We start from the raw sequence: 20,780 nt of genomic DNA, 5'->3' as shown, positions 1-20,780 counted from the left end.
GAAGCGACTGAACAGGGAGGATAAAAGTATCACCTGGGAAGGTGATTACTTCATGAAACACAGGCCAGTGTAAATGAAACCACTGCTGTGACAGCTGCATGAAAATACTGTAAAAAATAGATTATAAAATAGAGATAATCAGAAACAAAAAGTGGTAAAATATAGCCAACTAATTAAAAATATAATTATATTTACCATGGCTAACAGCGATGGACGACGAGCCTCTTCTCTCTGGTCCACTGAGCGTTAATCTAAACGATCTGATTGGACGCTGCAAAAGACGACTGACGTGTTTAATTTGTGCTAAAAGGAGTTAGCCTACATGTTAGCTAAATGCTAACATGTAGCATTTAGCCTGAATGGTACATGTTAGCATTCAGGCTAAATGTAGCTGCTACATGCTAACATGTAGCAGCTACCGTTAATGTCAGCATCTAAACACTTTGCTCCAATCTGAAGGTTGAAGATCAGATTAAAAGAAAATATTCCTTATTTTTAATGTTTTCTCTCGTTAAAACCTGATTCATCTTTAACCTGATCTGTTCAGTTTCCTGTTCACCTGCTCAGTGTAGATGTACAGCCTGGAGAAACTGCAGTAACATCTTGAAGTGACCTTAATGACCTTTATGAGGTTTTTAAAACACAAAACTATCTTCCTGGGTTCAAACCAAACTGCAGTGGTTCTGCCAGGCCACAGTGGTTCTGCTGGCTGCACTGGTTCTGCTGGGTGCAGTGGTTCTACCGGGCCACAGTGGCTCTGCTGGCTGCAGTGGTTCTGCCGGGCCACAGTGGTTCTGCTGGCTGCACTGGTTCTGCAGCGGTTCTGCCAGGCCACAGTGGTTCTGCAGCGGTTCTGCTGGCTGCAGTGGTTCTGCCGGGCCACAGTGGCTCTGCTGGCTGCACTGGTTCTGCTGGCTGCACTGGTTCTGCTGGCTGCACTGGTTCTGCTGGCTGCAGTGGTTCTGCAGCGGTTCTGCAGTGGTTCTGCAGTGGTTCTGCCGGGCTGCAGATAAACCTTCCAGCAGTTATCAGCCTCGTAAATTAGAACAGCCATCCTCCGTTTCATTCGTCGGGCTGTAAACCTGCTGGGGTCATTAAGACATCCTGGACTTGACTTCAGCCTCTCTCCGGTGAAGGACGAGGAAGTTACCTGAAAGTCTTTCTGCTCATTAAACCAGTGAGTTACTGAACCTGAGTAACAGGAATTAGAAAGAGCAGGTCTTGTTTTCTCCTGTTCTGTGTGTGAACAGAAGCAAACATGGAACCTGAAAGCTGCCAGTTCATCTCATATTTATTGAAGGGATTCTTTGAGCAGAGCTGCTTGTGTCAGAAAAACATTAATCTACTGCGATGCTGGCGGAGGTTAAGTGAAGTCATGGGTTTCTCTTTGCTCCTGTAAGCAAAGTGAAATGATCTGAGTTTGCCCTGCAGCCTGCGGCTCCATGCAGCAGAGCTGTGCGGCCTTGGCTCTGGGTTACCTTCAGCTGGGAACGGGCCGGGTTGATGAGCAGCGACTGGACAGCTCATGAATCACCAGGGATGGAGGGGAACCGCCACGGGGGCTGCAGGACGGAGCCAGGCTCGGTTCACCGAACGCTCCGGGCCGCCAGGAACATTTCCAACACAGGATGTGATGCAAGACCAGGAAGTAAACAAACAGGAACCCAGAGAAATGGCTTCATAAATGAGCCTGTTGTCTAATTCCTAACGGTTTTATCACGGTTCATCGTCAGACTGACTGCAGGAAAACTTCCCTACATTCAGTTTTAGAATAAAAACAGATTAGGGCTGAATTTATACAGTTATTGTTTGGATGTTAATTCCGTAGTAAAATATATTTCTGTTTGTATTTTTCTGTATAATTAGTTTTTGCATTTTAATTGAAAACTATATTTGGACAAAATAAGCAGCTTTTATATTTATGGTTTTTAATCTGATCTTCAGCCATCAGATTAGACCAAAGTTCATGGAGTTTCTTCAGAAATCTGGACTGTGGATGCCAACATTAGCATTAGCTGCTACTTGTTTAGCTTTGAGATGCTATTTTAGGCTAGCATAGCTTCACTGATAGTTAAACTCACTATACTACAACTTCAACACAGCAATAGTCATTTCCAGCATCCAATCAGATCGTTTAGAAACAGAAATTAACCCGCAGTAGTTTGACCAGAGAGAAGGAGCTTCGTTGTTGGCGGATGTAGCTTGTGCGTCAGATTTACGGCCGTACCAGAAACATGCAACAAAGGTTCCAGCTCAGGACTTTTGTAGGTACAGAAGCGACTGATTGTGTTAAAGCTTTATAACTCTTACAGATTTATAAAGCTGTAATTTGATTAAGTAATTGAAATTAATATATTAAAGTAAAGGCTCTAATAACTATAATAGTTGGGTGCATCAATTTAAACACAAAGGAGAAACGTTGTGGTGTAGCAGATGTTCAGGCCGCCTGAAGTGGCCACATATTTCTGAACCTTGCATTCATAAATGATCTGTGATTTTTTCAGCCAGCAGATCCCTGGAGAGCACCAGCAGCCCTGCGTCGTGTAAACGGGTGACGGCAGTCTGTCTCAAGCATCATCAGGTACGATGCTCTCATCGTTGTTCTTCATCAATAAACAAAACTGCTAAAAATTGAATGTTGGTTATGTTCACAGAAAGCTTTAGGTTTGGGATTCTGCAGATTTATGGTCTGAACTTCATCTGTAAGGGGGGAGAAAGCCAAACATTTTATTTTACCTTCAGAATATCAATGTCTTCCTATAAAGTGCACCAGTTTGAGTCATTTCCCTCATCAGCATCATGGTTAACTTCCTGTGGCGTGTTAAAGGGAAACCAAGTCTTCTGCACTGCATGATAGGAAGGGATGCCTGCAAAATAAAAACCTGAGAGAAAATCTGAGCGTCTCGCTCCAGGCTGTTCAGAAAGACTTTTATTTGCATTTACACCCGGTGGAGAGGAGAAAACGAGGCTTTATTACATTAACAGCCCTCAACGTTTCCAACCTTCAGTGTAAATCATCAGAGCAGCTCATCGTGTGAAAAGCCTTTCGGATCTCAGTAGCATCTCTGCCGCTCCCGCTGCTCACATGAACCTGGGCCAACACCAATTCATGCCAACCCTCGTGACCGACTCCCCCTGGGCCGAGGCCCCGCCGGGCGATCACAAGCAGGCGAATCGATGGACGGACAGTCGGGCGGCTGAGGTTTAGGCTCCACATGGCAGAGTCTGCCGGTAAACAGGACGACCGAAGTCAGATTTCACGTTGGGAACGGCGGGAAGTCGGATCGGCGGAAACTCTGGGCATGTGGCGGTAGGAGCGGCCGGCCGCCATGTTTTGCACGGCAAAGGTGAGGCGTCGCTCGGTCCTCTGTGTTTGGGTCAGGATGTCAGATCAGTGCAGGAAAGGAAAAGCACATTGCATCTTCCAGCGTCACGTTTAACCCTTCAGGAGCTCAAACACACGCAGCCTCAGTCACCAGCGCTTCACAGATCCTTTTCTCCAGCACCTGCAGCTCAGTGGTCTTCACTCCCATAAGGGGCGGCGCGTGGTGGAGGCAAGGTGCTGGAGATCTGGGCGATGGGGGAGATTTTCCTTCCCGTAAACTTTAGTGACAGCAGCTTAACCGGAGGCTAGACTTCGTCACATTCCCTCTGCAGCCCTCCTCCTCCTCAGCATCCCTCTCCCCCTCCCCACAACACGACTCCGCTCCTCTCCAGTCGCGCTGCAGCGTGTGAGACTGGAAGGCAGTCTCGGTGTGTGTGTGGAGGGAAAGAGCGGAGCGAGGCTTTCCCAGAGCAGAGCAGCAGGAGGAGGTGAGCGGGATGATGATGGAAGCCAGCTTTGACACAGAGGAGAGTTTTGATGATCCGTCCTGTCTCGCCCCGCAGCCCCCCGGCTCCGTGTCGCCGGCCAAGAGGCAGATCACCGAGGTCAAGGAGACCAAGATCACAGTGAGTACTCCAGACCCGAACCGAGCCCCCATTCCTGCTCTGCTTTCATTTTCCTCTCATCTGTTGACATCCCATGATGAGCCTTTAAGGAGCAGCGCAGATCTGGGGTTCCCCGTCATTTATTTTGTGTTTGATCGATTGAAAGGTGATCAAATGTGAATTTAAACCCTGAAAACCCTCATCGATGTTTTTAGTCGAGGAACAAAAAGCTGCTGCAGAACCTGGTGGTATTTTTAGAGCCTGTCAGGTAAACTGATCTCTGTTTCTCCCTTCTGGGTTTCGCTGTGAAGGGCTTCAGATGTAACCGGTGCAGGTGAGGCTGGAAGCCCAGAGGCTCCAGAGCCGGACTGGTTTCTGAGAGGTTCTGTTTGTCTCCAGACGTTCAGACAGAGCAGCGGGTTATGTAACCTCCCAGCCTGTAATGGGGATCGGTGGGAGGTGTGGGTTCTGCCTTATGTTCGGCTGACCGCTGTGGACGGGCATTGTGAAAGAAAAAACCCAGACCTGCGAGGGATGCAGCAAGTCCAGTTTCCATGGTGACAAAAGCAAAAGCAGTGATTAACGGTTGTTCAGATGGAAAACAACAAGAGAAGGAGGGAGACGCCGCGGCGTTTGGGCCGATCTGATCCAGACCCGTCCGTCCTCCTCCGGTGGAAAACAGGTGACAGCGAGTCAATCTGTGACGCCCTCCAGAGGTTTCTTTTTGTTCACCACAGAGAAACTTGCATTACACAACCCAGCCACAGTCGTCATGGAGACGCACACAGCCATGACGGATGGCGAAATGGACCCATGCAGGATTCTTCACACATCAGAGGGAAGCAGCTGCTCTGCAACCTTGTTTTCACCTTCAGTGTGCGAACCGCCTGACGGAGTTTCAGCCTTCAGAGCCGACCATCGCCGGCGTTCGGCTCAACCTGTTGATGCATTCTGGGAAAAAAGGCAGAGGCAAAAACTGGAAGGAAGTAATGAGGATCTGTCAGTGTCAGCTGAGGATGGACTGAGGATTAAAATCTGTACTCAAATTAACAGTAACGTCAAAGAACCATAGAACGTCCTGTACCGTCAAGACCCAACAAAGATGAAACCGTTAAGTAATTATATTCACCGAGTTGGGAACAATCCAGGGTTTCCTCACCAAATCATCAGTTCTTGGCTCTTCTTACCAAACTTCTCCTATAATCTTACAGGTCGACTCGTATTCCTCTAACCCACAGCATTTCTTCTGGGACTCAGACGAAACATTTTCTGTTTAGTATTGAAGCTCATCAGGTTTTTGTGTTTCAAGGAGAAAAATCGAGCCCACAGCATCCCGACTCCTCCACCGTACAGGAACAGTTTCTCCACATGTCAGTCCTTTATGCCAGGCTCTTGGCATGAACTCAGTGGAGTTACAATCAGAAACACTAAATCTAAAAGTGACAATAACTGCAGAAACAGCTGCTAACCCAACGCGTGACGCCAGGAGAGGCTGCAGTCTCCTCCTGGTGTTTGTTACCAGAAAGTCTCAGGGTTTTTTCTCACATTGGTCAGAATCTATTGCCGAGTTTGTTGATTTTTTTCAGGTGGTTCAGTTTCTTTCCACACAGAAAAAGATTCAGTCTCTGTTGGTCAGATGTTTCCCTTTGGTTCCCAAAGATTATCTGAGGACGTTGTGAGGAACCGTCTTTAAATCATCGTTAACTAGTTTGTTTGCTCCAACATAAATCAGTGGACATCTTGTGGGTTAGACCTGGATCCGGATCGAGGTCGGATCACGTTCACACCATAACCAAACTGCTTCAGCGTTTGTTTGCAGTAAATTATGACGACATGCAGTGAGCTGATGCATCCAGGAGTTCTGGTCTGCCTGGATCCGTGACGTTGGCAGCAGATTCTTGTGCTTGCTAAAACTTTCCTGGATCAGAGATTCAGCAGCTCCTTCTCCATGCCGGCTGTATCCAGCTCTTCCACAGGCAGATCAGTCTCTGTTTGCGGATCCAGTGTGGTTCCTCAACATTTTTTAGAACCACCTCTGGATGGAACGAGATGGAAAACTGATTTGATTGGCACCAGACTGGACTCGGTGATTTCCTGGTGGATTTACGCCTCAGTCAACATCATCAGCCGCCATTTTCTACCCGCAACGAGACCAAAGCAGTTGGAAAATGTATAATTTTATGGCCAAACCTTGAGATCCAAAACCTTCTATCAATTACAGCAGAACCGAAGGAACAAATCCACCGGCAGATTTCTGAGATGCAGTCCATAGTGAGGAACACACAGACCCAACCCGACTGGAACCGACCCAGACATTAACGGGGCGGAGCGAGACCTGACGATGGAGAAACATTTCCCCAACCATCATGCTGCCTCCGCCGGCTTGTCTTTCCCACCTCCCTGAACACAGGCGGGTCCAGAAAGGTCTGCAGGTTTTCATGACAACAAACCGACGGTTCTGACACATTTCGTTCCCACCTCGTTTCATCCATCAGTTCCAGCTGCAGCAGCTCCTCTTCGATGCCTCTGGTTCATCATCGGCCCTTTGTTGGCCTTTCCACAGACAGACCACAGAAAATCCCTCAGCTTTGGACTCGGTGAGACCCAGCTGAGTCCGTGCGCTGCCTGTTGTTCCTGCCTTCAACTCATCCACATGGAGGACAAAATGTTCACTTGCTGCCTCACGAGTTCCAGGCGTCACGAAAAGGACATGATCTGAGTCCTTCCTTCACCTGTCAGTGGTCATAATGTTTTGCCTCATCGACAGTGTGTCAGTCTCAGTACTGAAACCAGAAACCATCCCATTTGCAGTTTAGTTGCTTTGTTACTGAAGGTAGATTGTGGAGGCAGGGAGGGGATATTTTACCACAAAGTAATTTGTTGCTTAGCAACAGTAGCCGTTTCCTGAACCTCGTCTGCTGAAATTCCTGCTCAGAAATGGCCGCCAACACGTCGTTTTTACATTTCTCACGGGCCATTTCCTCCACGACTCTGTCATGATTTTTTTCTCTATTCAGCAAATAAATGAATCAGAAGTGAAACGTGTAATAAGCAGCAGCCTCGCTCACCTGAGGCACACGGCTCCGAAGCGCTGAGTGAAGACAAAATGTTCCCACTGGCCAAACAAATCTGCTTTGTTCAAACATGAAAAGCTGCAGCGCATCCAGAGTTTTTGGGCGGATCTGTTACACACTGGGTCACAAAGGTAATCTGGATTAATATTTAATCCCCAGCCCCCCGCAGCGCCGCAATAACAGGCCATAAAGGCGCAAGTTAGGCAGACAGGCTCCCTGTGGACGAGCGGCTCGGTGTGAGAAAGCAGCGCTGCTGATGGATGCTGAGGCGCTGTAATAGAAAATCTGGAGCCGTGACAATCAGTGTGATCTCTGAGGCAGAAAATGAACAAGGCGACCGGTCGGTACATCACTCCGCCGCTGCCTCAGATCGCCGCTCTGCGCGTTTCCTCTTTATATCAACGCTTACATAACAGGCAGGACGATCTCTGCTGTCTGTCTGTGGAGCTTTGCTTCAGCTGTGAAAAACCAGAGCCAGAGATCCTGTAATACAGCTGCTGGAAACCAAACAGACATTAATACCTAATCATCCTTTACTGTTTACATGCAGCTTGGAGGAGAGCTAATTGGCTCATATCTAGCGAAGTTTAATGTTGTGCACAAAGCAGCATTAAAGCTTCGCTCATTATGACAAACAGCAGATGCTGTTAGCAGGATGAGCTGCTGGAAGTCGGAGCAGAGAGGAGAGAGGCGGCCGGATCGCTACGGGCAGCTTCCCCAGCGCTTCTGCTGATCAGATTATTATAAATCTACAAAATGACAACACATTTAACATCGATGGCAGCTGAAGCACCTCAGAAACGTCCGAGGGTTTCAGCTGTGGAGAAAATCTGCAGCTTTAAATGCGATAAATGATCTGCTGTTTGAAAAGTTACAGCCAAGAATTAACAGCAATAATTTGGGTTATTTAGCCTGTTAGAGGAAAAATCAGGTTCATTTTTCGTTCATATATTTATGTCATAATTTTACACTAAACTTTTAATTAACAAGCTTAATATTTAGTTTGTAGACTAAATATTTACCTCCAAACTAAAGATTCAGTAAGAAAAAAAACATTTTTTCTTAATATGCGAATTCATCAGAAGTGTACTATCAAAATAAAAGCTGGATATTGCAAATCTCTGTATAAATTCCTGCTATTTATATTTAGCCTCAAGATAAATATTTAGCTAAATATTATAAGCAAGCAAATGATTTATTTTGCCAACAAATGTTTGATTTTCAGCTGCAAACTAAAACATTTCCTCATCAACACAATAATTAACTATCCTGTGGATGATAAATGTTCTCTGTATGAGTTCAGTTGGTGCTGATCTGATGTCTGAGAAGCTCAGTGAAGATTTCCTGCTGAGCTGGGAGGACACGTCGACGACATGTTCAAATTTAATTATCTCTGATTTCTTGTTGCTTCTGCTGCTTTTAAATCAGCTTCGCTTCCTCCGACGCCTTCAGTGGGAATCTTCTGCTTTGCTTCAAGTAAACAATCTCTCCAGTTTTCCAATATCAGCGTTTCAGTAAACATCCGAGAGCAAAAAACTCTGTTTGAAAAAATCCCTGTTGTGATTTAATCTGAGATGTGAGCAGAAGATGAAAGCAGCTGGAATGAGTCAGATATTTGTCTCTAGGCAGCACAGCAGCTGCTGCAGCAGCATGGCTGCTGCAACATCTCCAGAAGCAGCTGCTGCTGCAGCAGCATCTCCAGCAGCAGCTGCAGTAGCAGCAGCATCTCCAGCAGCTGCAGTAGCAGCAGCATCTCCAGCTGCAGCTGCAGCACAGTATTGGCACGGTGAATCAGGGAGTTCCTGTGTGTCTGTGGGTGAAGCGTCCCGTCTGCGTGTCCCAGCCTGACATGCTGGGTTGGGGGATCCCAGATGGCAGCATTACATAATTGCAGCTGCGAGAATAATTGAAGACACTGCAGCGCGAGGAGGCTGGACTCAGGCGGACTGTTTACATGCAGAAACGATGTGGCTCCCTCAGGTCAACACTCTCATGGTGACCTTTAGGCTCCTCTGCAGCGTGACCTTCAGCCGTCTGTGTCCAGCCTGACGTGTGCTTGTGTGGTTGCAGATAAACTGCGTGACGTTCCCACTGCCAGGAGAAGGTCCGGAGCAGCAGCTCCTCAAGCCCAACGAATGGAGCTACTGCGATTATTTCTGGGTGAGTTTCTGGAGCGACTCGTCCCGATATAGAAACCTGGAAGGAAGTCAGCTGAAAACTGAACCGCAGCAGCTGCTTTGCTCCATTTCTGCCTAATTTAGCGTTTCTCCACTCAACTTCAGCTCTGTGTGTAAACATCACAGCAGCAGCTGATGGCCTGACACACACCCACAGCTCCCAGTTCAAATGGAGGCTGAAACAAACTCCAGTAAATATGAGCTGCTTGGAGATCATCAGGATCAACAAGCTCAGATTTTAACCAGAAGACACTCATAACTATGTGAAGAAAAGTTTAACTAAAAAATACACAAAAATCAACTGCATCCTGTGTAATAACATGATTTATTTAATGATTATTTTACAAAGGCAGCAGGAAAAAATATTTCATCCTCTGCCAGTTTTATATCTTTATGAACAGAGAAACAAGTGAAAACAGAGAAATAGTTGAACCTCTTCATGAAAACTTATTTTATTCTCCTAATATGTAAAATATTAGATAAAATACTAGTTATGACCATTTATATGATGTAATTAATTCTGTAATTGGTTACATCACAAAAATAAAAAACAGAAAGAATAAAATAATTCATCGCTGCATCGTCCCAGTCAGGCTCCACTGACGTTTTTCAGCACAATTCTACTAAAAATTAACATTTTAAGGGCAAATCTGAAAGTAAAACAGCTGTAATTATCTGTATTAGTCTGCAGATTATTAAAGTAAATCCTGCTTCATGCACATTTTTCCTGTTTCTCCATCTGACCTGAAACAGTTTGGCTGAGAGGATTTTCCTGACGGTTAATCTGGGCCAAAGTGACGTCATTAAATCCAGACCTGATGGCAGGAAGCTAACGGAGGACTCACAGGAAGTCCACTTCATTTCTGTCTGCTTGGACTCAGAAACAAACTTTGTTTGGGTCTGATGAAGACAAATCAAAGTTTGGACATGGCGGTGGCAGCATCATGCTCTGGAGTTACTGTTCCTGAACAGCTCTAAATAATTATAATATAATTTAGTTTCAAACTAAAACCTTCAGAAATCTACTGACGATCTGAATCAACAAAATAAGGCAGAAAATTAAACATTTCCCACGGCCTAGTCAAAGTTTAGAGCTAAATTCCATGGCATCTCCTGAGAAAAAGTCTAATATCCTAAAAGCAGTTATAAAAATCTTACTGACTCTGTTACTTTGTATTAAAATAACTTGTTTGTTGGTGTAACAGGAGAATTTGCTGTTATTTTAACAGATTATTATCGGCAGCATAAGCCCTCTTCATCATGTTTCTGCTTCGTAGAGGAGCCGATAATCCAGTGAGTGGATTGATCTTCCACAGATCAGCTAATCCATAACGTGACTCACTGCTGGACCCGTCAGGTTCAAACCGCTCAGCCTGAAACTCCTATCAATTTGCTGCAAATGTCTTTTTTTCTTCTCCAACAAAACAAATTTAATCTCAAAAATGTAATTTTACAACCGTTAACAGTTTCTGTTTGAAAGAATCTCTGTAGCCTGATGCAGATTAAAGTGGATTATATCCACGGTTTCTGCATGAATCAGTTTTCATCTGATTTTACTGTTTCAACCCCAAATAAATCAGATTTCTGACTGAAACTCGGCGTTTCCTCCTCCTGATGACTTCCTGTCCGTTCGCTGACCTGACGCCTCGGTCCCACGCGCGCTGTCACCGAGCGCAACATGGCTGCCACACGCCATCCAAACACGTTTGACATGAGAGGCTGAGCGAAGCGGCCCTCAGCGGCTGACGTGTGAACGCCGACGCGCGGCCTCTCAGTCAGGATGAATCACAGCTCTCAGCGTCTCTGACTCACCTCTGACCAATCCCGTGATGCTCCGCCGCTCCGCTCATGCAGCCGGTGCTCTGCTCTGTCCGCAGGCCGACAGGAAGGACCCGCAGGGGGCCGCCCACGTCACGGGCTTCGAGGTCCTGCTGCAGAAGCAGCTGAAGGGGAAACAGCTGCAGAAGGAGATGGCTGAGTTCATCCACGAGAGGTAAGGGCTTTACGGGCGGCTGGCTGAATCCGTGACGTCTGAGGCACAGAAACGTTCCCACAGCGGGAACAGAGACGTTTTAATAAATGCAGTTTCCTAAAACCCCTGAAACGTTTGACCAGGTCAGAACCAGCAGCGCTGACATGTTTAATTTTATGTGATAAACCAACTCAGAATACAGAACAGATGTGAAGCAAAGGAAAAGAAGATATTTAAAAAAATATTCTCATTCTTTACATATCAAATCATAGTGAGGGGAAGTTTGGCTCTTAATCTATCATAATCTGTAATCTCACATTTCTGCTTAACTTGGCAAATCTGGACGTTTATGTTAAATCTTTTTGCAGTTAGTATATCTATAAGAAACCTTATTGCTCGTCTAATTTTGCGTTTTGTTAAATCACAGCCCAGGTCTCGTAGGTTTGCATTCGTGTCGTATTCCTGCTGGCAGATCGATGAGATTTTTCTCTGCTTGGGTTTTTGTTTCAGAACTGAACTTTGATTTAAACTCCTCCAGCATTTCATCCCTGATTTGCCTTAAAGTAACAGGCTGGATTTTATTTAAGGGCATCAGAGAACCTGGGGCTGAATGCAAACAGACATTTAAAAGCTGACATTTAAAACCCATGTATGATTTTACATAAACTCCAGTAAAATGCAGTGAACTTTTCATTTTAACTTGATAAAATGAGAAAATCCAAGCTGTTGGAAGGCGCTGTAATTGTTTCCAACTGAAGTCACCTTTTTTCCACTTTCTGCTCTTTGTGGTGGAAAATGACACTGAGCATGCTGAAAGCTGAAAGCCAGTGTTTCTTAAGAATCCTTCAAGCTAATTTCCCTTCCTGACCTTTAGCGCCTGGGAGAGAGCAGGAGGCTGAGTCATTCAGGTGTAAACGTGAAGGTAAAGGGCAGAAACATGAGAACAGAAACAGACGCTCTGTAAAACTCACAACCAGCTTCATTATCTTCTGCTTTTTAAATTGTCTTGAAGGTTTTTCTTGTCCAGTCAGCTGACATCTTCATGTCTGTGTGTCAGGATAAAGATCGAGGAGGAATACGCCAAAAACCTGTCCAAGCTGTCGCTGAGTCCGCTGGCAGCGCAGGAGGAAGGGTGAGTGGGAGACAGAGCAGCGAACGAAGCTAACGCAGAGAGCGAAGCTAACGCAGAGAGCGAAGCTAACGCAGAGAGCGAAGCTAACGCAGCGAGCGAAGCTAACGCAGAGAGCGAAGCTAACGCAGAGAGCGAAGCTAACGCAGAGAGCGAAGCTAACGCAGCGAACGAAGCTAACGCAGCGAACGAAGCTAACGCAGAGAGCGAAGCTAACGCAGCGAACGAAGCTAGCGCAGAGAGCGAAGCTAACGCAGCGAATGAAGCTAGCGCAGAGAGCGAAGCTAACGCAGAGAGCGAAGCTAACGCAGCGAACGAAGCTAGCGCAGCGAACGAAGCTAACGCAGAGAGCGAAGCTAACGCAGCGAGCGAAGCTAACGCAGCGAGCGAAGCTAGCGCAGCGAGCGAAGCTAACGCAGCGAACGAAGCTAGCGCAGAGAGCGAAGCTAACGCAGCGAACGAAGCTAACGCAGAGAGCGAAGCTAACGCAGCGAGCGAAGCTAACGCAGCGAACGAAGCTAACGCAGAGAGCGAAGCTAACGCAGCGAACGAAGCTAGCGCAGAGAGCGAAGCTAACGCAGAGAGCGAAGCTAACGCAGCGAACGAAGCTAACGCAGAGAGCGAAGCTAACGCAGCGAGCGAAGCTAACGCAGCGAGCGAAGCTAGCGCAGCGAGCGAAGCTAACGCAGCGAACGAAGCTAGCGCAGCGAGCGAAGCTAACGCAGCGAGCGAAGCTAACACCTTGCTCGCTGCCATGCTAATGTTACGCTGGCCACGGGGTTTAAAGGTAGAAAAATAGATATCTCCATCCAACAAAACCCACAAACGTGTCTCCCTCGTCAATACAATTTGGCGCGGTCACATCCAAACACAGGAACTGCATCGGTCACGTGGTTTTCCTTAAAGTGATACGCGCATCAACACGCGGTTTCATATTATTTGCTCGGCGCATGTGCCGAGGTTTCTGTGTTGTCTGGCCGATCACTGCATAAAAACACAATAAAATAAACTTTCTAGTTCCTCAGCTGGGAAATTCAGGTGCATTTACATTTACACAAAAATATAAAAACTGGATGGATTGATGGATGATCACCTAGTGTCGTTATTTTTAAATTATTTTTATAATATGTCAGAGTGTTGCTTATTGAACCACAACTGGCAGAAAATGATATGAAATGTGACAAATTAACTGAAAACCGGCCAAGTTTTGATTACAGCAGAGAAACAAGAGAATCAAGTTTTAATCAGATGATGGAGTTTTAACTGCAGAGCAGGAAGTTCATTTAACTGTTCACATTTTAAATGCTTGAATCTTTTCCTAACGTTCTAAAATTCATTCACCCTCCATCCTCTGCGGCGCGGAGAAGTCAGAGAAAGTTGTTGTGTTTTAGTTTGGTATTTAGCTGTAAAGTTGTTGAGTTTTATTGTAATATTCCATGAATACTCCATCCACGATGCGGATGTTTCCTCAGGACTCTGGGAGAGGCCTGGACTCAGCTGAAGAAGAGCCTCCATGATGAAGCTGAAGTTCACCTCAAGTTCTCCAACAAGGTCATTTCCTTCATCCACTCAGATTTCAGATTAAATAAAGAAATTAGAAACAACCGTAAACAGAGACTAAATTTAACAACACAGACTAGATTATGTCTGAATGAGGTATGATAATCATGAGAGAAATATGATATATGATCCAACTACTTTGAATTAAAAGACAGAAGCTACAATAATTCATGCTGCTTCTAAAACAATATTGATTGCTATTATTGCTACAACTTTGTCCATTCCATATTGTTGCTGTTCAATTCAATTTGATACACAGACCAAAGGAAAAATAGTAACAGTGATGTGTTTAACTGCATTATTCTCAGAATATCTTTCTTTTTCTGTTTTACCTGTTTCATAAGGGAGGGATAAGTGTGGCTTCCTTCCTTTAAGCCAGCTGACAGTCAGTGTGCAGCACTGTGCTGCCCTTTTATGTAATTTCCCTTTGGGATCAGTAAAGTATTTTTTGAATGCAGCAGAGAAACTCAGGTCACTGCATTACGCTCATCAGGAAATGTTGGATGGAAACTTTGACGCCGTAACGGTGTGGAAACTCCTAAACCCTCCATGACATGAGGTCTGATATCTGCTCGCATGTGAAGCTTTTCATATTCATACATACAGAGTTTGACAGAATGTCGTCCATCCAGCCACATCCTCAGGTTTATTTTCTGCTAAAGAAAGGAACCCATTCCAGGGTCTGATTCCCAGTGATGCAGAAATCAAAACCAGAGGGGCTGAACCCCCCACCCCCTACTGGCTAATTAATTAGCTGCGTGTTGTGACAGGCCCAGACCCAGGGCGATGCGGGATGACCCCAACCTGCTCCACTTGGTCCGGCGGCCGGTGAAGAGTCTTATCAAGCTGCTGCTCTCAGTTTTAATAAGAGCTGCATTCAGAGCTCTGCTGCTGCACATCATAAGCTTTCTGCACAACAATGGTGCAGGACGGATTATAGGAGTGCCTTCAGTAATAGATTTCTGATTAGAAACTAACGATGCATTTGTTCATGACTCCTCCACCTTTAACAAGAAACAGTAAAATGAAAAACTTACCTTCAAACATTTAGGGTTCATTCCCACCAGCCCTGGTCAGTCCGCTTTTATCCGACTGCAGTCCGTTTTCCTTTAAAGTCCGGTTCGGTAGGTGAGGTGTGAATGCTAAGCTAACTCTGGTCCTCCAAACCTCGTTCTGGGTTCAGTTGAAGTGAACTCTGGTTCGGTTTGAATACTGTGAACGCCAAGCGGACCAGAGACTGCTCCAAAAGCAGGAAGTGAACTACAGTGCAGGGCATTCTGGGTAAATTCAACCAAAACAAACACACTAGCCTAGCTCTAGCAGCAGAATTGGCTCCTGGTCTTTACTCAAAGACTAAAGAGAAATCCTCCAACCGCTAAAATCTCCATCTTGTTTCCATCTGGTGAAGACGGAAGTTGCTCTCAGCGTCTTCAGAGGTTTTTGTGTCGTTTCCTTCAGTGGTTCTTGGTGCAGCGCCCCCACAGGCCAGGAGGGGAACAGGTTGGTTTGGAGCAGAACCACAGCAGCTGGAGGTGGAGCAGATGGTGGAGTTCTGGTTGAACTGAGTCCACCGGACTGTCAGGAAAACGGCTTTAGATACATTTATTCTGATTCCAAACTTTAATAGTGAATTATAACTATAACTCAACTTTTCTGCATTTTTGGGGCATATGGTGCAAAGAACAAAAATAATCATAATTTGCAAAGAGTGACATAAGTTTAAAGCTTCAAAATGATTTGACCCATTTATAGAGGAACCAAGAATTAAATTACTCATCAATCAGGTTTATAGCTGGTTTTAAAAGACTGGAATGCAACATTAAACTAAATAATGTGCAACAATAAATCACTTTTATTGTGAATTCATTGCCAATCTGAGGAGTCATTTCTAATATGCATTTGGAGGTTTATTCAGGGTCAGACTCCATTTCTAATAAGGCAGAAAGCTCATATTAATAATACAACATTCTTTGTTTCTGCAGCTGCACACGGAGGTAGAGAAACCGTTGCTGACGTTCAGAGGCGACAACTTCAAGAAGGATCTGAAGAAGTACGATCACCACATCGCCGACCTGAGGAAGCAGCTGGCCAGCCGCTTCGCCGGCGTGGAAAAGGTAACCAGGAGGCAGAGAGACGACTGAAGCAGGCGGCCGAGTCAACTCGATGCGTCTTCCTCCCACCTGCTGATTCAGCTCATGAATGGAAGCTGCTTCTGTTTTTCTCCTGGTATTTTCACGGCATGTTGTGGTGGGCGGCAGCCGCATGGCCTCCTGTTATTCCAACCAGCAGGAGAAAAACAAGCAGAGCTTCTTCAGCCTTCATGTCTGGCAGGTTCACTGAGTTTCCTGAAGGTTTATGGAAATCTGCAGAAATAACTGGTGAATTATGATGTTTGTATATTTGTTTTGTATTTGAGGTTGAATTAGTGCAAATATGCCTGGTGTCAGTCTAGTGTACAAAATTAGAAATACATCAAAAGATGAAAATGAACAAATAATTTGGTTCCTTTTTTAAATAAAAACATTTTATTGCCTAAAATGGAGAAACTTTATTCTTTTAGTCAAAACTGAATCATCTGCAGCTTAAAACTCTGTCTAACTTCAAGACAATCAGACCTTTGCACTGAACTGACAGCAATACAGTGTAGAGATGTGATTATTAACTAGATTAACTTATTAATAACTGGATGCAAAAGGCACTTAAGAAACTTCTGTATCTACAGTGTTTAAACCAGGTGAAGCTAAAACTAGAAAATATTTACAGACAATGAAGGTTAGGCAAAAATGTTAATATTTTTTAACAGTTTTGGCTTAATTAGAGCTCTGACTGTATTAACCGTTTTTTGTCTCAATACTCCAAGTAACGATTAATTGATTACTGAAGTAGTTGACATTTATTTCACTAATCAATTATTCATGATTAATCTGATTAATTGTTCCAGGCCTAGTTAAGTATTTATCTAAGACACAGTCTGGGGGAAGAAAGCGTCTCTGTAGCGCCGGCTTGAAGATTAAAGTCTAAGCAGTTTGTGTCCAACATGTGTGGGGTCTGCAGAGACGTTAGCTGAGCTTTTCCTGATGCTAAACCTGAACAAGTATCAGTTCTTTAAGTAAACACAGGGAGAGTTCATCTGTGTGTGTGTGTGTGTGTGTGTGTGTGTGTGTGTGTCATAGGCTCGTAAAGCCCTGGCTGACCGACAGAAGGATCTGGAGGTGAAGACGCAGCAGCTGGAGATCAAACTCAGCAACAAGACAGAGGAGGACATAAAGAAGGCGAGACGGAAATCCACACAGGCAGGTCAGAGGTCAAAGGTCGTTTGTCAATTTCTGAATCAATCTGTTGTTGTAAGGGAAATAAATCCCTTCACTGTTTGATATTTCCATCAGAAATGTCTTCTGATATAATGTGTTTAGTTGAACTAAACCAGTTTCCATAAACATCAGTAACTTTTCTGTTTTCAGTGTCTGCCACTTTGACCTGATTGTCAGAAATTTAGTGCAAAGCTAAAGTTTTTAGTATGTAAAATGTAAATATATCAAATCAAAATGGAAAAAAATGATCCATTTTTATTTAGAAAAACAAAAACGACTCCTTTAGCTGTGTTTTTTCAACAGATTTAATGGAGGATAAAGAAATGATCACATGTTTGATGTTTTACTGAGTTGCTCTGATGTTTTAATTCAATCTTTCAATAAAAATGGTATAAAGTTGTCCTGATATATTTGCTTTATGTTAAATTTAACTGACTCGGCTGCAGACTTTGTGAGAAGTGGTTTCTTGGTGCCCCCTGGTGGTTATTACAGGCATTACAGACAAATGGAAACCGTTAGTTTGTAGACATAAATAACTTAAGTAGTTATTAAATCTGAGCTTTTATTCGTGTCTAATCGTTGACAGGAGATGATCTGATGCGCTGTCTGGATCTCTACAATCAGACTCAGTCCAAGTGGTTTGAGGAAATGGTTACAACCAGCATGGTAACGTGTCACTTCCTGGTTCAAAACGGCTCATGTTTTCATTACAAACATCTAATTTTCACTCATTAATGCGAGTCAAACCTCGTTTCCATGGTTACTCAGGGGAGACGATGTCATGACTTGCTCCGTCTGCCTGTGGGACTCGGATCATTTTGTGATGTTTAGCCGTTTCTTCTCGCTGGTTCCTCTGCAGGAGCTGGAGAGGCTGGAGGTGGAGCGGGTCGAATGGGTTCAGCAGCACCTGCGTCAGTACACCACCCTGCGGCACGAAACAGACATGTTCAACCAGAGCGTGCGTCCTTTCTCCATTTTCTACAGTCATGAACCCTCAGATGAACCTCTTTGGAAACTCAAAGTCAGAGTCTTTGTTTAATGTCGCAGAAACAGTTGCAGCCTGTTTATGCGACATTAAACTGAATTAATGTTAAAATATAAATCAATATCATCTGTGAGAAATCAATCAGGAATATGATTTTATTATTTTTTACATCCATTCAGTTTTCATAAAATAAGAAAAATGTCTGAATTTATATGGTCAAGATTTATTCAGAATCAAATGATTTCATTAATTTAAAAATATCAAGCCTACTTCATGTTGTCAGTCAGGTTCTACTTAAGTGACTTTCTCACATAATTTCTTTGGATATTTTTCCCTAAATCATGAAATCATTTTTAAAAACTACTTTTTGTTTTGGTTAGATGATCTCAGTGGATCTCTACTGAGATTAAATTCAAAAAGTAGATTTATGAACATTATAGACTGAATACGGAGTGGAAAAAAGAATAATGTCTTTTTTAGCTGTAAGGAAGCTGCATGACGGCTGTTTTGTTTCCAGACGGTGGAGCCGGTGGACCAGCTGCTGCAGAGCATGGATCCAGCCAAAGACAGGGAGCTGTGGGTGAAAGAGAACAAAACTGGCGAGGTTCGGCCTGTGGATCTGGACATTTAGGCCCGGATACCCTCCGACCTGCTCTCAGTGTCACCGGGTCCGATAGCCTGAGAGCGGCCCAGTCGGCGGACGGTGCATGTGCAGCCTGCTGAGCTCTGACTTTAATCACAACGAGGGAAGATCGAACGCAGTCCTGGAAAACAAACGGATCAAAGAACCAGCATGTTCCTCCTAAACTTCACCCGTCACTAAAGCATTAGCTTACTGAATGCCATATAGCGTACTCTGCTGTTTACCTGTTGTAAATTATATATATATGAAAAAAAATCTATGTTCTTTAAAATCTTAAATTTAGCTTCGATCAACTTGTTTCCATTTTGTGCTAACCAAACAAAAAGAAAGAAAGCTACAGTCTTATTGTGGATGTTAACTTTATTTTAGATACAGATTCTGAAACTGAATGAGGTTTGATGATGAATATATTTTCATATTTCTTCCTGGTTCATTTCGGTGGAAATGCATGTCTGACCCTCCATGCCTCATGCTGGTGGTTTTGTGTAGCTCATTGAATTTGCACAAGGTGATCTGTGTTTTTAATTTAGGCTCTTTCTACAACAGAAACGTTCAGCATTAATATCCAGCATCCTCACATGTTCAGAGCGTCCAGCGCTTGGAACGGAAATTCAGCTCCCAACATCAAATTCAGGCCCGGGTCCGATTGGGATCCAGTCTGCAGGAAAAGGTGGTCCAAGTTACACGAAACACCTTTTAGTGCCTCTCAGTTTCTATACCTGGAATGTCCTTGATATATTCTCTGCATCAGTGTACATTTGTAGATACTGGTTAGATGTATTTTGCTGTGAAACGTTTTGACAGATCTGCAGATGTTCAGGCAGGCGAGGTGTTTACACTCTACAACGTTGTTTATTTTTGGTAAATGTGCAGGGAATATTTTTACGGTGGTGTTGAGCAGCAAAAAGCTAAATTGATCAATTTGTGTGCTGATCAACAGACGATTCGATTATGCATTTCTAGATTGGGTGGATCCAGTTGCAGCACCAAGTCAGACGAAGCCCATCAGATCCCCGTTTGCATGTAGAGTCGGTTTACGTGTGCATTTCTCTGTCGTCTTCACATTTCCTCTGGTCTCTATGTCTTTGGTTTATTTGCTCATTTAATTCAACTGCAAGGCACAAAAAATATTTTGATGAAAGATAAATGTAAACTAATGTTTTAAATATACATTCTTAGTTTTGTGAAGAAGAGGAAAACGATCCTGTTTTCATCCCACCTGGCTACACGTGCAGGCTTTGGTAGTGTATTTGTTGTAGAGGTTTCATCGTCGTGCGTCAGTGTTGTGCACTAAATGTTGTTACGTTCCAACTAAATGTTCCTGATAGGAGTCTGATGATGACGTAACGGTTGACCTAACTGGCCTGTGTGGTGACTGTTTACATTAAATCCAGTGTTTCAGAATGTTTTGATCATTCGTGACCTCTGTCCCGATCGTGAACCGAGGAATGCAGTGTACAAAATAAATCTCCTCTCTGAAAATTAAACGGTGCAGTGTCATTACATAACGCTACAGGGAAGTCGGGATTGTAGAAATGTTCCATCAGATGAATTTAAAAATGAAATTATATGCTGTTTGCAAGGACAGCAGGTGCAGTGCATCTCCTTTGTAGCCAACCATAACTTTATTGTGTCCTGTGTTATTGACAGTAGATGCTGTATTAGAAATATCTGGATACAAACATGGAGAGAACTGTTGGAAATAACCTGAAAGACAAAAATAACTTAAAATTAACCAATGGAAAAAAGAAATTATTTTTGAAATGTAGTTCAATAGGTTTGTCACTAGTTGTTTTTTTGATAAATATTGTAACAAAGTTTATAAGTTAGCATAAACGGCTTCTTCTTTCGTCCTGAACCCAGCCCGTTCGTCCCCACACCTGGCCACGCCCCCACACCTGGCCACGCCCCTACACCTGGCCACGCCCCTCATTGTCACTGCGACTACGTCACTTAGTCATCCTAAGCGCCATTACGGACGGGAATATCGAACCGAGCA

General features: G+C 44.2%; 1 protein-coding gene across 1 annotated transcript; it reads left to right on the top strand.

Annotated features, from left to right (window-relative positions):
• Window positions 1–3,031: 3,031 nt before the first annotated feature.
• On the top strand, window positions 3,032–20,268 carry gas7a (growth arrest-specific 7a). The gene is made up of 10 exons (XM_015002462.2): window positions 3,032–3,951; window positions 9,075–9,164; window positions 11,059–11,174; window positions 12,211–12,285; window positions 13,755–13,833; window positions 15,825–15,956; window positions 17,016–17,139; window positions 17,740–17,819; window positions 18,013–18,111; window positions 18,656–20,268. The coding sequence occupies exons 1-10, from the start codon at window positions 3,823–3,825 to the stop codon at window positions 18,767–18,769; spliced, it is 1,038 nt and encodes a 345-aa protein (XP_014857948.1). The 5' UTR covers window positions 3,032–3,822; the 3' UTR covers window positions 18,770–20,268.
• The last annotated feature ends 512 nt before the right edge of the window (window positions 20,269–20,780 follow it).

Source organism: Poecilia mexicana, unplaced genomic scaffold, assembly GCF_051168715.1.
Source record: "Poecilia mexicana isolate PSO_F unplaced genomic scaffold, ASM5116871v1 scaffold_8, whole genome shotgun sequence".
In the NCBI taxonomy this organism is placed as follows: domain Eukaryota; kingdom Metazoa; phylum Chordata; class Actinopteri; order Cyprinodontiformes; family Poeciliidae; genus Poecilia; species Poecilia mexicana.
Note: the sequence above shows the minus strand (reverse complement) of the source record. Positions and strands in the feature narration are given on the sequence as shown.